Below are 16,951 nucleotides of genomic sequence, written 5' to 3' on the forward strand. Positions count from 1 at the left end.
AACTACCTTGGTGCTCCATTCCTGTTGTTTGACACTGTTCTTTCAAGAGGTTTCAATTGTGTATGGCTGGTAGGCACGGATGCGTAACATGGTTATGTATCAGCGGGTCGGCTCCTGGCCAACGGCCAAAGCTGGGGGGCTATATTCTTATGAGGAGGGACTTCATGAAAGTCCCTGGCTTACATTCTGTCCATTTCCATGAGCCTAAAGGACTGTCCTCTACCTTCCAGCTATGTAGCTCAGCTGAAATGGTGTTTAGTAGCACGGTGTGTGACAAGGTAGAGAGCTGTAATGTTCTACCCCCCACCTGAAAGAATGTGTCGACTTACTAAGCCGAAGCCTGGGTATGTGGAGGGAGTGTGTATCTGCAGGCTTTGAGGCCGGTGATTGGTGATTGAGCCAGCTCTACCGCCCGTATAACCAGACAGAGACAATGCTTTTGGTGGTGTATGAGGGTTTAGTGTTCCACCTCTGGAATATTTGATCCTGAGATTGGGATCTGTTCATGGTTTCCCAGCCTCTCCGTGGTCTCTAATGCTCCATCATCTTTGGTAGACTTCGATGAATCAATGGAACTTTTACTTGTATTTACATGTGGTGTATAAAAACGATCCGATGACACGTTTAAAATTATGGCCGGGGTTAACACATACTACTGTATGACCTTCTGTATATCAATAGAATTCATGATATAATTATAGTTCTTTTGTTGTGGTCCTTGTTTTGCTCCGCTCCAACATACCAGGAAATGTTTTTCTCTATGAAAAGATTAGGCGCTGGCAGGCTGCCCTTTATTATCTGTTAGGGGTTTCCTCAGGAGAAGAAAATGAACATGAAATGCACTGTGTCTATTCAGAATTGTAAGTCGTATCACAGAAATCCTGTTTATTTACTCAACCACTCCAGGTAAGAGTTTGAGGTGAGACTTTTAGTTGAACAACAAACTTTCTAAACAGCTAAGAAAGGGGATCGACCCAGGTGTTGTTGTTTTTCGAAAGTAAAGTATATTGTCTCTAATAAACTAGGTGCATCAAGGATCCTGAGTGAGATCGCAGGTCAACTGGCGAGGTTCCTGACTGCAGTTCATCATCGTCCCACTGTCCGCCCCCGGTTTATTTTTACAGGAGAGTGCCAGCCAATGTCAAGTCACGTTCCTCTCTGCCACGCAGGGCATTGTGAGACAACTAAGGCAGCTGCACTGAGGAGGAGGACAAGTTGAGAGCAAGCCAGAATGTTGAAGCCACCCACTAGTTCACTCTGTTGGAGCCCTGTACCCCCCCCCCCCTCTAAAACTCTTCAAAGAGACACAAAACAAAACAAACAAACAAGTTTTCTGGGTGCATCAGCAGCAGGATGGTCGCATGCTTGAAGCAACAACCTTCCCAAAGCTCCTGGTAATATTTCCGACCAACTGAGCGGAGGGAGGACTGTATTGGAAAATGTCATTCCCGACATGCCAACTAGTCAACAACATCGTTCGAGGTGAATTTAAATGTTTCTGTGACGTCAAGCTGCCATTGGAATCTTGGCCGTGACCAGTCGCCTGCTTTATAAGAAAAAACATTTGCACAGGGGTAAAGGGGTGAGGGGGGGGGGGGGGGAGGAGGGCAGACAAGTGGAGAGATAAGATAGCGAGGAGGAGGTGTTTATTTAAGTGGTGTCATGTCTCTGGCACAATTAGACAACAGAGTTCCACAGAGCTGCCTATCTACATGAGAGAGAGAGAGAGAGAGAGAGAGAGAGAGAGAGAGAGAGAGAGAGAGAGAAGAGAGAGAAAGAGAGAGAGTGTGTGAGAGGGAGAGAGAAAGGCAAATAGCAGTAGAGAGAGGGCGAGAGATTGAGAGGGAGAATAAGGGTGGAATAGCCACCAGGACACCTTGAAGGTCTTCAAAACCAAACACAGTCCATGAGGAGCCAAGTGGATTAGCAGGACCGCTGCTCCCCTCTGCCTCTCTCTCGTTCAACCTCTCCTCACACGGACACGATGAGTAAATCAGCCTCTCTGACCACCTGCATAGCCAAGATGTACGAGGGGGGGAAGCTGGATGGTTCAGGGGCTCCTGTCATTCCAGTCAAGAAGCCCCCCAATTCAAACAGCCTCCTGAGCACTCTGGGAGGAATGGAGGTCAAACTGAGTCAGCTGGAAGGGAAGGTGGAGCGGATCGCCTCCAGCCAGACTGAGGTGCTGCAGAGGCTGGATGCCGTGTGCCAGGGCCTGGGCTCTCTGGCGAAGGATCCGGGCCAGTTCAGGAAAGACAGAGAGCCAGAAAGGGACAGGGCGTCTCAAGGGGGAGACCACAACAAAAGCTCTGCTGGAGGAGACCCTGCCTTGTTTTCGGAGGTCAGGGCCTTGTGTGGGGAGACTGTGGCCATGCTCAAGAGTCTCCAGCAGGACGGTAGGTGGCAGAGAGAGAAAATGGAGGGAATTGAGTGCTCGGTCTCGGCCGTGGACAAGATGCTAGGATACGTTGGGGAGGTGTTCAGAAGCTCCAAGGTGGTGGAGTTCATCTTGAAAGGCGTTGTTCCCTGGAGACTGAAAGGGCTGCTAGGCAGCACTGAGGAACAGGTCAGTCTGGGCTATGCTTCATTCCTGTCATGTTAGGTGTGTTAACGTCACTCTCAACTGTTCCATTGCAGTAACCACCCGTGGGTCGAAGTTCTGACTATATATAGGGTAAACTTGATATTCACAGGTGCTTTTCCTAGCAAGCTGACAGCATGAGCGTTAACTCCCACCGGAAACAATGAGTTGCTCTTAATGTCTCAGTGTATGATTACAACGTTGGTGTGTTAGTCTCAATAACGCGGTCCTGGCGAAGGTCTGTGGTTCACCTTCTTACTCTAAGCCGAGGGAAGAATGGCAGGGGATGTTCTTACTAAACTATAATTTTGCTATGGTAACTTAGTGAAATTCCAACATCAAATTGCTTTAGTGGAGGAAACTATAATTACATAAAACATAATTAAATAATGAAATAGAGCAGACCATCTTCCAAGGTCTAGTAAATGTAAAAGGATTGTGGTTGTGACAATTATTGAAAGTTTTGATGTTGATACTTCTTGATCTACATCAAGGCCTTTTTGTTAATAGCTGCCATGTCAGTCATTTCTGTTTGCACACGCCATGACCTACTCAAAACAATGAGGTTGTGTGTTCTGAAGGCATGGGGTCTTGTCCAAAAAAACATGTTCAATCAATCAAATTCCATCACAAGGTCTGGTTGATGCCAGGTAACATTATAAGACTTGTGCACTTAAATTACAGGGACAGGCACTGTCTAGCTGTTTTACACTTGTGCAACTGTTTACAATTGTGCAGTCTTTGAAAAACAATGTACTTTGTTGCAGAATTATGCTATTTTAGCTGAGATTATGATTGCATAATAACACAATTTGAGGCTAGCAGTAGCTAGCAATAGCACTAACTAACACATTAGATCAAACCATTTAAGACGGCGCTATTTATAGTCTACATATGCTCAACAACCATGTAACAACTGGTTGGATTTAAAGGCAGGGTAGGCAATGTTGTTGAGAAGCACTTTTTCTCATATTTGCCTAAATAAACATAACATATTGATAGCAACCAATACATATAATACGGTAATATTAAATTAAACCAACATCTGTGGGCGTCGCAAGACTGTAATAAACACAACCAATCATTAAGCCGTACCCTGACTCATGATTGGACGGGCTATCTGTCTGTCTACCTACCTACCTGCGGATATTATGGTTTGAATCATTTGGAATTGAAGCTAACATAGCTAGCTTCGCACAACTTGCCTATATAACCTTTAATGTTTAGGATAATGGATGGTTGAATGTTGAACTGATAGTGATAGGGATTTTTAGAACGCCTTCTACAGTATATGTAGCCTCTCAAAATATAGGGTTACCCCAAATTATACAAAGGGATACTACAGAAATATAGTAATAAAAACATGTGGTTGCCTTAAGTCACCAAAACCTTTCCACTGACCCCGAAATCTAAATGCTCTTAAAAAAAAAATGCAAAGGTCATATACTTTGCACAGTAACAACCACCTGACCCTTCTACCCCATATACACAGACCTCAGACCCCAGACATACACACACACTCACACTATATCCTTCCAGATTCCCCTACAGGCTGTATCTACTTACATGGTATCTCCCCGTTAGCATTGGCTTATGGGGAACAAATGAGTGAGGCCAGCTACTTGGCCACACTGTGGCACTTGGCCCCATGTGTTGCCATCTGGGGAATGCAACAGCAGCCCATTACAAACACTAGACATGGTAATACAAACCTTAGTCTTGTTCCTGAGACCAGGCTGCAAATTGATGAAGAGGTCTGTTGACAGAAACAACAATCCAGAGTCCTATGTTGAGGAAAATATATTGACATGTTTCTTGCAATATTTCAAATCTTTTTTTTCAGAAATCATGTGTTCCTGTGTTAAACCTACTGTTTAATCATTTGAATGTAAATTAATGTTATTTATTTAATTAATGGTCAGCTCAGTTCAAGGTCATGGGTTAGAATGAAGAATGAGGACATCCCAGTTGGCTTTACCACCAGTATTGTGGTGGACTATTCTATCAGACATGTATTTTTATGGTTGATTTTTTTACTCTCCAGAAAAGGGACAAATCAGAGGAGAGCAATGCCAAGCCCAAAGCCTGCGTCTGTGACCAGGAAACCCAGGTGGAGGAGCAGGGGTTGGGTCCTGAAGAGGAGGTGAAAGCTCCAGACCCAGTCCCACCAGGCCACTCGGAGTCTCCAAAGAACAAGGCTGAGCTCCCCGCCAAGCACGAGAAGGCCCTGTGCCCCACTACCAGTGAGGATGGGGTCAGCAGAGGTCCTCGCAAGCCCAAGGAAGTCACCCTCAGGAGCAGAGAGGCCAGCCGGGTCCAGACCTTTGCCCCTGAAAGCCAGGAGGGGCTTGCTGGGACTCAGGGGCCGGAGGAGGCTGCTGCTGTGGAGGAGGAGCTGGACAGGTAGGAAACTGACTACATACTAGGTGGCTATAGTGTTATACAATACTGTAGCCTATATACTTGGTGGGTGCAGTTATAAATAGTGTACACTACATATGGCTTGTGTGATATACTATATACCAAGTGTGGGTTTACGGTTAGCGCTAGTGAGTTCTTCCGCAAAATAGGTGCGCTGTTCTACTCTTCTACCTCTTCAGTGGGAGCTTATCCTCATGAATCCTCTATCTTCACTGGCTTCACCTATTTTGGTAGAACGTTAAAAAACGACTGTCTCAAAAGGTAACCCAACAGTGGGAAGGGATCAGTTGTCTTCTCCAGGGAAATGCAATACCCACAATGTGCAGACACACATATACACACATACACACACAAACATACACACACGCATATACAACACACACAATGTGCAGACACACGTATACACATGTATACACACAAACACACACAAACATACACACACATACATGCCCAGATTCAAACACAAAGACGACAACATGGGAGTGGCGATATTGACAGAAACAGGCTTTTCATCTCACTAATGAAAGGTTCAGCTGAGATCAAAGAGGATGCCATGGAGGGCCGCATTAACATCAAAGTGGCGTGAGACTCGTGACTGTGGAGATTTTCACACATGAGTGCTACTTTCAGGGGCAGTAGTACACAGCAATGGAAGCTTGCTTCCATATGAGAGTTTGAGGGATTCAAATAATGCATAGACTTCGTAAAAGAGTAATTAGCTGAGGCATACATGCAGGAGGTCACTTTGAAGTTGGGTTTAAATAAGTGAAAGCCCTCAGTGGTGTTTTGTTGAATGTATACAGTACATTGATACATTACAAATAAAATACAAGAAATACCGGTAGTCATAGTCAATAGTCTGACGTTAAAACTATCCATGAGTTTCTAATGCAAATGCTTTGGCTTTTCATGACCAAATCATCATAGGATGTGATACTACATTGGTCATAATAACATGGTCTGCTCATAAATCTGATGTTACTGTATTTAGAGCCCCAGAACTGACAGAGAGATCTGTGGTTGCTGAGGGGGTTGCCATGGAGACGGAGGTTCCCAAAGCACCAGAGGCTGCAGTGTCACCGCAGCCCTCCAGCCCCCCTGAGGAGCCAGAGCCAGAGAAAGAGAAAGCCCCTGACACTGCCCCCCTCCCTCCCAGGCCAGAGGACATGGTTCCCAGCCCCAGCCAAGACTCAACCATGACTCCACCAGACTCCACCATGACTCCACCAGACTCAACCATGACTCCACCAGACTCCACCATGACTCCACCAGACTCCACCATGACTCCACCAGACTCCACCATGACTCCACCAGACTCCACCATGGCAGCTGGACCAGAGAACAGCCAGGACTGCAGTGAGACAAAAGTCTGTGTGGATGTAGAGTTCAAACCAGAGACTGGGCCAGTGCCTGTTAGCCCTGAGGTCCAGTCAAAGCCTAAAGAGCTGGTGGAGGCTCAGTCCATGGCTGGGACTGAGGCTGAATGTGTGAAGCCAAGCCCTCAGGTAGCATTTTCCCTGCAGGGTAGAATGTCCACAGGAAACAGCCTAGTGCCTGCCCTTGAATCACAGTTTGTGGTTGTTGGTAAGTTTAGTGCTTTCTATCCCTGCACCAAAATAAACACCAATGTTGCTCGAAGAACACAGATAGAATTCTGTATGAAATTATCCTTCAGCTCCATCAAAAGCACTGTAATCACTATCTCTCTATATTTATCTTCCTCTTCATTTCTCTCTTTCTCTCTTTATTTCGAATTCCATCTGTCAATCTGTCTTTCTCTACCCTCTGTCCTTTTCCCTCCCTCCTTAGATGACTGCCCTCCTCTCCCTGCTCCTTTTGAACACCGTATCGTGAGTGCCAAGCAGGTCCCAATGGGCTCCTACTACGCTGTGAAGCCCAATGAGGTCCTGGGAGGGTGAGCCTGGTTCTCTTCTGTACTGGAGGTCTATTTGTAGTCTCCTGCAATCTCAGAAGTGCAATTTAATATCTCTCGGAGTAAAGTAAAGGAAGTCCAAATCTTCGTGTTTTGGGTCAAAACAATTAAATGAAAAAGGTCAACACCAATTTAGACTTTATGAGGGGCCATGCCTGACAGACACATGAATAATTGTTCTTACCAGAGATAGGTGTTATATAGAGCCCCCCTCCCCTCCCACCCCTCTGCTACAAACACACTCTACATTGTTCTCCCCTCCACACAACATTAGACCTTTCTCAGCTGGCTACTTCTGTTCTGTGGGGCTATCTAGTCACAACGTAGTCACACTGGCATCTGGCCAGGTCTAGCCCAGGTCCTCCAGGCTATGCGGAGCAGGTCAGATAACACCAAGAGCAGCGTCTGGCTGGTGCAGAAATGTGCCTCCCCGTTCACAGATAATCAGCACAGGACCGACCGACTGAGCCGGCCCATGATAGCGTGTGATGGCCTGACGGAGCAAAAGAGCGAGGGAGGGATGAAGGGAGAGAAGGAGGAGGAAGAGAGGGGAGGGGGAGATAGATAGCACATATCGGCAAGGCTGAACAACTGGCAACACAGACATGTCTAATCCCCTTCACAAGCCAGGAATAAGCACAGCCTGGATCTCTCGCTCTGGCAGGGACTGGGGTTATTTTGGTCAGGTGTTGAGAAGGGTCCTTTTGCATTGCCCCTCTCTTTTTCTCCTTTTAAATGGCCCTGGCCATGTTCGTGGGGCTTGAGAAGCTCTGCGGTCGTCTGATGTAGGCAGTGTACACCCTTAGTGAAATAAGAGGAGAAAAGTACGACAGGTTGACAGGTGTTTCCAGCTCGACTGGGGTCAAGGCAAATGTGAAGGTTGTGTGTGTGTGTGTGTGTGTGTGTGTGTGTACTTGTCTGTTTCTGGGTTGGTGTGTGTGTGTATATGTATTTGCATGTGATGTACTGTGTTGTACTGCACTTTAAAGAGCCTTCAACTTTCAACTCAAAGGTTGAACATAATTTCCCACTAAATATATATTCATTAATGGAGGTATATAAACATAATTGACAGATATGTCGGTATGTAAAAATGTATAATGAACATAGTTCATTCCATGATGTGGATGTACAATTACGTACAGTGCAATATGTATACAATATAACTGTATCCTTTCCATTGTGACTGTCTGACTTTAACAGAGGCAGGTTTGGTCAAGTCCACAAGTGTGCAGAGCTGTCGTCAGGACTGACTTTGGCTGCAAAGATTATAAAAGTCAAAGGAATGAGGGAGAGGGTGAGTGGACATGATAAACAAGAACAGAGCGATGCTTATATAGCCCCCACCCAAACCCATCTCTGTTCCCGTGAAGTTTATTTATGAGGTTCTATGTGAGTAATTCACCAGCAGTGGCCTTAAGTGTGACACAAACAGACACACACATACACACACTCACCCACATTCTCTCTCTCTCTCTCTCTCTCTCTCTCTCTCTCTCTCTCTCTCTCTCTCTCTCTCTCTCTCTCTCTCTCTCTCTCTCTATCTTTCGTTCTCTTTCTTTCCCTCCCTTGTTTGCCTGCCTCTTACAAGTCATAACCCATGATTGCAGTGAATAATCACAATAGTTGTTATGCACAATACATCTATACACAGGACTGTGATGCTCTTCCATGACTCACTTGTCAAATGACGTCTTACGATTAAATGAAAATACACTTCTGAAAAGGACACTCATTCCACACAAGGACAGTCTCTTCTCACCCCCTTCTAAACTTACAAATGATATTGCAATCCTGGTGTCTGGTGGTTTGAGAAAACAAGACAAGCAGGATTTTGACATTGTAGATGTTGTCTGTACAGACGTTTCAGATTGAATAAACGTATCTCCTTGTTGCCCATTTTTTCTCTCTCTCTTCTTACTCCTTGACTTACTCCATCTTTCTCTCTGTTTTTGTCTCTCTCTTTTTCCCTTTTCCCCCCCTTCCCAATGGAATCAAAGGATGAAGTGAAAAATGAAATCGGGGTAATGAACCAACTGAACCATGTCAATTTGATTCAACTTTACGACGCCTTTGAATCCAGGACGAATCTTACACTAATCATGGAGTAGTAAGTGATTCTTATGAAAAGTCACAAAAACAAAATGACAATATCGACGGCATATTAATGGAAATTACATAACTTGAGGGACATGAGCCAGGATTCTCTGAGTCATGATCCTCTGTATCTGTACTTGAAAGGGACTCCCTGTGTTTGCAGTGTGGAAGGTGGCGAGCTGTTTGACCGCATCGTTGACGAGAGCTACCAGTTGACGGAGCTGGATGCCATAGTGTTTACCAGACAGATCTGTGAAGGAGTGCAGTACCTCCACCAGCAATACATCCTCCATTTGGACCTCAAGGTACTCTACCACACTCAATACAACACTCTCTAGTTTGGTATTGACACTAGACATCTTACATCTCTATCTATACATCAAGTATTGTAGTTTTAATGCATTACTCTCACTATACAAATCACAATTACATTCTCCATCTACACCTCAAGGTACAGTACTTCAGATGCCCACCAGACAATACATCTAAACTGGTTCATCTCATCTTGTATTCTCTTTCAGCCAGAGAACATCCTGTGTGTCAGCTCAACAGGAAACCAGATCAAAATCATAGACTTTGGTCTGGCCAGAAAGTAAGTCACTAAACTTGTTGGAGGTCAGCACAATATAATATTTCAATATATAATATGTTACTTAAAGTAATATCACAGTAGCCTCACCAACATTAATAATCATTGTATATGTAACCCAGTGTTTGTTTAGTTGTTAAATTAACATACAACGTGCAACATTTTGAATTAAGGGACTTGTGTGTGTGTGTCCACCAGGTACAGGCCCAGGGAGAAGCTTAAGGTGAATTTTGGCACTCCGGAATTCTTGGCTCCTGAGGTTGTAAATTACGACTTTGTCTCCTTCCCGACAGACATGTGGAGCGTGGGAGTCATAACATACATGCTGTAAGTGTCACACACACACCCATTTCACACACACGCACACACACACACACGCACACACACACACACACTTATTAGTTTCTGTTGTCTATGAAGAGCTCCAAATTGGTTGACACGGAGCCATTCTTCTCTGTGTTCCTCAGAGCTTATTCATAAATATGAAGGACTCATCAGCTGTGTCTTTTTTCAGGGTCTACCCTTTTCATATTCCAATTTGAGGATTGAAGCGTGGGAGTTCAGATATATAATACATGAGCTGTGGCTCACACGCACTTACACACACACAAAGACACACGCACACATGCACAGACACATGGTCAGTCTCTCTCTCTCTCCGTCTCTCTCTCTCTCTTTCTCTCTCTCTCTCTCTCTCTCTCTCTCTCTCTCTCTCTCTCTCTCTCTCTCTCTCTCTCTCTCTCTCTCTCTCTCCGTCTCTCTCTCTCTCTCTCTCTCTCCGTCTCTCTCTCTCTCTCTCTCTCTGTCCCTGTATAGTCAACTACTGCCCCCCTGCTGCCATGCCTCTCAGCCTGGGCTGTGGCTCCAGATCAACCACTGGCATGACAGTGTGACATCGACAGGGTTTCTCTCAGGGCACCGCTGATTCAATTAAGGCTAATAACCTGACAGCTGTTGCAGGAGATTAAGGAGGGTCTCACCCAACAGAAGAATGTGTGCGTGTGTGTGTGTGAGAGAGAGAGAGCATGTGTTTTTCTGTGTGGATGTGTGTTTGTGTGCACAAACATACATACATAGGTGTGTGTGTGTGTATGTTTGCTTTGCTTTCTCCATGTCGCCTGTTTGGCTACTCTAGCAGTACCCTGGAAACCAAGGTACTGCTAATCCTATTATTATTGTTATCTATTTTCGGGGTTCAAATTAGTGTTTTGCTTCAGTCATGGGGGGATTGTACCTCCCAACAGCTTGTCAGTAACAACATGACTATACTTTGCTTGTCCATCATATGGGGCAGCAGTGCATCAGCTAAAGCATAGAGACATACTGTACATAAAAACTACAAGCTGTATCAATCCATGGTCAGACAAATCCATGATGTTGGTAAATTATTCAATATATTTAATGGATCAAAACTGTTCAAACAAGTTCTTTATAGCAAGATAGAACAAACTGTAGGAAGGAAACTTTAAGTAATTTAAACTTCAAACTATAAACTTTAAGCATCAAAGATGAACACCTACTCTGAATGGTTCTCAGGAAATGTTTATTGAGGGACAACTGTGTGTGTGTGTGCACGCGTGTTTGTGTTTGTCAGACTGAGTGGCCTCTCTCCATTCCTGGGTGATAACGACACAGAGACCATGAACAACATTCTTCATGCCAACTGGGATTTCGACTCGGAGGCCTTCGAGAACGTTTCTGAGGAGGCTAAGGATTTCATCTCCAGACTGCTCATCCCATCCAAATGGTACCTTCTCAATCATATCTCTATTTCTTGATCTCAATTCCCGCCTTCTATCTACCCTGTCATTATGTTGTGTTCATCTCTAAATTCCACCAATCTCTCACCTTCATCCCCCACTCTCTCTCTCTCTCTCTCTCTCTCTCTCTCTGCCTTATCTGGGTAAACAATTGGAACAACTGTGGTGATTCATGCAAAGCAGCTGGTGGCTCCATTCTAACTGAATGTGACACTTTTAGCAGCAATCTTACATACAAGTACATACAAGTGCAGTGTTGCATTCGCACCTCAATGTTTTGCCACTGAATCACAGTCAAATTTCCTAGCTGGAGCCCTTCTGGAAATCAGAAGGGCTGATGGATGGTGTCGGTCTGCCAGGCCGGGCTCTGACGGCAATTGTTAGCTTTCACGCTCGGTGGCTTCGGGCAGGACTCAGCCCGGCAGCTTGGCAGGCTGGCAAACAGGTGGCATCTGGGAGAACAATGACTGTGCGCTGCAGTGGCATCAAATGCTCATTTGGATGTAATTGGTGTCTGAGAGCAGTAGGCTGTGTACCCTCACAAGGGTGGTGATAAAGAGAATTAGTCATGGGAACAAGTCATTGTTCTTTTATTATTGATCTCATCTTCCTGTCTCCCTCTCTCCCCATCTTTTTTAGCTTCCCTTCTCTCTTTTTCTCTCTGTTTTTTTACCATCCTTTTTATCTGTCTGAGCTTTTAGCAAGTGCATGATGATGTTATGACATGTTGCCAGGGTCAGTCTAGCTGCGACCTACTCACTATGCTTCATCCCTAATGGTCATGGGTACTTATGAGGTCTAGGTTACTAAATATTGTTCTGTAACTAATAGCTATGGGATAAATGAGCGTATAATACTAAATGGTATTCCTTGTTTCTGCCTGCCTGCACTGCATTTGTATCTTTCACAATTTCACTGCCATCTAACTCCTTTCTGACAACTTCAATGTCCTTTCTCTCTCTGGTCCATCTATTTAGCTCTTACTCTCCCTGTTTCTCTCTCTAATTCTCCATCTTTTTCTCTTGTACTGCAGCAGTCGGTTGAGTGCCTCTGGGTGTATGAAACATAGCTGGTTGAATAACCTAGAAGAGAAAGCTAAGCTCCACAGCGTACGGCTCAAGTCCCAAGTCAAGCTTCAGCGCTACCTGACAGTTCATCGTCAGTGGAAGGTAATCTTCAGACTCAATCCAAATATTTCAATACATATGTATTGATACATACAGGAATACAAGAATACAGGCTGATTGAATACATATAGTCTTACTAGTCTAGACACTCACAAGCCAAATCTACAACACCAGCAGTAGCATCTTGCACAGTAAAAATACAAAAGGGCCAAGCTCTATATCTTTATATGAGTGTTCTTTTTTTCTCTGGATTAACTGTGTCTTCTGGCTGATTGCCTTGCAGAAGCACTTTTATGTGGTTGCAGCAGCCAATCGTCTGAAGAGGTTTCACCAGAATCGCACCTTCAACCCAGCGTAACAACTCTGTCAGGCTGGCCCTCACCTGGCTGTGAGGACATCCCTCCTTCGCATCCACAGCTGCCTGCCTGGACAGCATCCATAGGACTACCGTTAGTGAGGAGAAACTCACAGGGTTTTTCATGTAGAAATGTATTGAGATCAAGCCACCCCACCCCATCTTGTAGCGCAAAGTACAAGTTTGGGTTGAAACTACAACCCCAGCGCTAATTATTTGAGGGGACGTTTCAATGGGCTCAACATTGGTAGGGATGTGTCCCTACTGTGCGCCCCTAACCCTTCACCTATTACCTAGAGGTCTGTCTGGGAGGCTGATCCATCTGGATCAGAGACTCTTTTGCTTTGGCAGACGTGGACTTATTAAACAGATTACAATATGTTGTTCTCAATTCATCTTTACAGTGCAGCTACAGTGTTGTTCTGGAGAGTTGAAATATGTTCCTTCCTACTCTTCATTTGAAATATTATTTATGTGCTGATCGAAAACAAACCTTTGGTATGTACTGTATGTTTAAAGTGGAGCTTTGCTGATGAATGTTTTCTTTGATACTATATATTGAAATCAATGGCACATTAGTCACATGACCTACTAGATGGTACACAATAGATATATTACCTTCTGTGAAGGCTTATGGAGCAATGAGGCCCAGATATACCAAGCATTTAATCAACAGTGAATAAAAGCATGTTACTAATAACAAGAGCTACACTATCTGGGTTGATACCCATCATCACCAACATTATAACTGATTATTTCCATTATAAAGACAGTAAACAAAAACAAAAAAAGTAAATTTGGGCCCAAAGTGACTATAAGCTTGCATATTTCTCCACAATAACCTGATATTATGTCCCTGTGAATGTGTAGCCCAACCTCCTCCTCCAATAATTTGTGAATTTACAAGGAACAAAAAGGAAATAATTTATTAAAACGTTGACAGAGACAATGTATTCTACTGTCTTTGGGAATGTGTCAGTGGATCCATTGAACTGTAGCTATGCAACTGGGGGTAAACTAAATTAAAGAACATAAAACCATGACAGTACTTATACCACAATCATGTCATGAAAGAAATCTATATAAAAAATCTTTAATCACCCCCAAAGTAACAGATTTTACAGCACATTATGGGAAACTGGACCACATTATAGCTGGTCTATTATAGCTATAACTATTTGATCAGAGTCCCCCTTCCTGGATAAAAGGACCTCTGTTCTCAGACCCTTACTGTCCAGAAGACAAAACCAGATGGACGTCTTTTTGGTCGTCATGAGTGTACATTTTTGGCTTTCAGGGCATTTTCTAAAATCTTCCTCTTCCATGCCTCGTAGTCTTGTGTGACACTTTCCTTTGACTCCTCTCTCTGTTGCTTTGGCGACATACACAGCTCATCCTCTGAAGAAGGAAAAAGAAAAAAACAACGCTTCGATAAACAGTGGCGGCGGTTAAGCACAATTAACAGTCTCCAAGCCGATCTGTTTTTTTACTGAGATAATTGGGTGGCCATGTTTTTACATGGTTGGAATACAAAATGTTCACATTGATGCAAATGTGCTCATCAGTGTTTCCCCTAGGTTTGCAGCTTGGCGACCATGTGGAGACAGAAATGACATGCCATCGTGTAAATAAGATAAACAGAAGGCTATTTAGTTTGTTTAATAAAAGAGCAAGCTATAGACTTGTTTTATAGGAATGGTAACCTTAAATTATTAAGGTTATTTTGTGATCTGACACATATATATATATATATATATATTTTATTTTTACTGACCTTCCGGGGGGGGGGGTCAATATATTGTCTATGCTAGCAATCATGAAGATTCTAGAGATCAGCATGCCTATCATAGTTTCACAAGTGCTTCATGTGCTTTATCGTTCTACAAGAACACTATGAATACAAGACCCCTCACCATGCTCTGCCAGTTCAATGCTCTCCATCAGGGTCTTCTGTCGTTTTAGATGTGCTTTTATTGGGGGCTTCAACGTAGTGGTTTCTTCTGAGGGAGGGAAACCAAAGTGGACTCAATCACATACACATACTCATCACATTTGAACATCAAACCATTAAACAAAGCATGGGGTGAGCGCATGCCAGCACTCACATTGAATCTATTGAAATAGGCTGGACTTTCTCAGACAAATGTGTGGTCTACATCAAAACAAGGTGGCTTGTGTGCGCGTGTTTCACTACTACAGGAGAGCAAGGACACATTCAGCCTGCAGCACTACACTGTCGCCATGACAACATGAAGAAATGGAACACCATCAGGCAGTTAGCCAAAGCATTAGCTCGCCTGATCTAAAAGAAAGGAGGGCCAATCCAAAAGATGGTTGTGAATAAAGGGTTTGAACCAGACAAGCATGAAACTCGGGATTCAAAATAAGTCTAGTGCTCTTTCCAAAGCAATCCCATATATATATACACACATACATATTTTTTTAAACTATTGAAATACTTACTGCCCATCTCCTGGCCCAGCCTCAGTAGCAGGGTGCACAGCCTGTCAAAAATCCCCTTCTTAGCACCGGATGACAAAGCTAGCTTCCTGTCCACTTTCATCTTCAGACACCTGGAGCATGAAGCAAAACTCTCATGGTAAGTGGAAATGTTAAGTTAGTGAGCAGCTTAACCATAACAAAACTGGTAGATAGATAAACTGGTCGAAAGAACATGTAATGTAGCATGGATCCCTACACGGTACCATAGAACTACTTACTTGCAAGCAGTGCACAGGGCGGCTGTTGTAAAGAGGGGTTTAGACAGGTCCAGGTCTTGTTGCTGGGCAGCTGGTAGACTAGCCTCATACCTGAAAGAGTCAATAGTATAATAAGCTGATATATCTTTATTGTAGTAAAGACATGTGTCAGACAAAATGAAACAGTTAATAAGTGTGGAAAGTGCACTGAACATATCCAGAGTAGTGAGCTAGATTGTAAACCCCAAACTGCAAGGATCACTACAAGTCTCACCTTTCAAGTATCTGTGCAGCAAGTTTGACAGCGTCCATGCACCCGTACTGCACAGCCAGATCTCTCAAGCCCAGGTGAGGCTCAAGACCCAGGAGACACTCCATGGACTTCAGATCACTCTGATACAGCTTCTTATTTAATCCGGATAATTGTATGGCATACACCTATTAAATGGAGAAAGTTGAGGTCATCCATCTTTGACATCATTTAACCCTTGTGCTGCCTTCGGGTCACATGACCCAAAGGTTCATAACGAACCACCGTTGTGTTTACCCAATTTTACCCAATACAAAAACAAATAAAAATAATTTTCTTTTAACCATTGCAATGTGGGGGGTCTGAGACAGCCCAACAGTTAAAAGAAAATGCTTCACTTTGTTTTTGTAGGAGGTAAATTTGTCGCAATACGACAGTGGGTCACAATGACTGATGGGTCAGAATGACCCGAAGATAACACAAGGGTTAAATCTTTGTTTTTGCTAACCAAAACATGTATTGTTCTTTCTTACTTTGTCAATGGGTAGCTTCATACAAGTTGCGGCCAGCTCCAGGCAGATCACAGCTTTGCTTGTGGCCGTGCTGTTGCAAAGTCCTGTGCATTTCACCTGAGATAACCGAATATATTCTTCTGCTTGGCTTTATGGACAGACAATTGATGATTAATGCACTTTCACCAACAAGATTGAATTACACTGATATTTTAAATACCCTAGGCTAGCCTCGAACCACGCTAGCATAAAGCTAGCTAGCTCAGATACCACACCAGTCCCAAAAAATAAAAGTTAGCTGCATGCAAAAACCAGTTGTTCGACGAGTTATAAAATACTCACCTTATTACTCTCAAGGAGCTTATACCCATTCTCGATGCAAGTTTCGTAAACATGTGTTTGTCCATTTTTAGCAGTAACTAATTCTACGTACCGACAACCAGACTGGAATGCTTATTTCACGTTAAAATTGAAGTCGGATTCCGCGGGAAATTTGACGGTAACCACGCCTATCAGCCCGATTTCGGCTTTTGATTGGCTAAAGCAAGAAACACGTACACGCGTGGACGTACGTGCATCCTGCCTAGTGCTGGGTTGTGTATTTACTTTTTTCCATTTGTTTCAAAC

The 16,951-nt window shown here is 43.9% G+C and overlaps 2 protein-coding genes across 3 annotated transcripts; one reads left to right on the forward strand and one right to left on the reverse strand.

Moving 5' to 3' along the window:
- The first annotated feature begins 1,888 nt into the window (after nt 1–1,888).
- On the forward strand, nt 1,889–13,396 carry mylk3 (myosin light chain kinase 3). Its single transcript, XM_067248926.1, has 12 exons — nt 1,889–2,566; nt 4,626–4,984; nt 5,994–6,586; nt 6,812–6,917; nt 8,139–8,232; nt 8,936–9,045; nt 9,196–9,337; nt 9,554–9,624; nt 9,820–9,948; nt 11,216–11,368; nt 12,415–12,550; nt 12,792–13,396. Exons 1-12 carry the CDS (start codon nt 1,985–1,987, stop codon nt 12,864–12,866), a joined length of 2,550 nt encoding a protein of 849 aa, XP_067105027.1. The 5' UTR covers nt 1,889–1,984; the 3' UTR covers nt 12,867–13,396.
- On the reverse strand, nt 12,989–16,763 carry orc6 (origin recognition complex, subunit 6). 2 transcript variants are annotated; one of them, XM_067248928.1, is made up of 7 exons: nt 16,667–16,763; nt 16,346–16,472; nt 15,837–16,000; nt 15,584–15,673; nt 15,327–15,436; nt 14,777–14,860; nt 12,989–14,261 (listed from the first exon to the last, which is right to left on the reverse strand). In XM_067248928.1, exons 1-7 carry the CDS (start codon nt 16,729–16,731, stop codon nt 14,134–14,136), a joined length of 768 nt encoding a protein of 255 aa, XP_067105029.1. In that variant the 5' UTR covers nt 16,732–16,763; the 3' UTR covers nt 12,989–14,133. The 2 variants fall into 2 exon arrangements, with proteins under 2 accessions (XP_067105029.1, XP_067105028.1); XM_067248927.1 differs by having other exon boundaries at nt 14,777–14,863.
- Between the last annotated feature and the right edge of the window lie 188 nt (nt 16,764–16,951).

Source organism: Osmerus mordax, chromosome 13 (assembly GCF_038355195.1).
Source record: "Osmerus mordax isolate fOsmMor3 chromosome 13, fOsmMor3.pri, whole genome shotgun sequence".
NCBI classification, from domain to species: Eukaryota; Metazoa; Chordata; class Actinopteri; order Osmeriformes; family Osmeridae; genus Osmerus; species Osmerus mordax.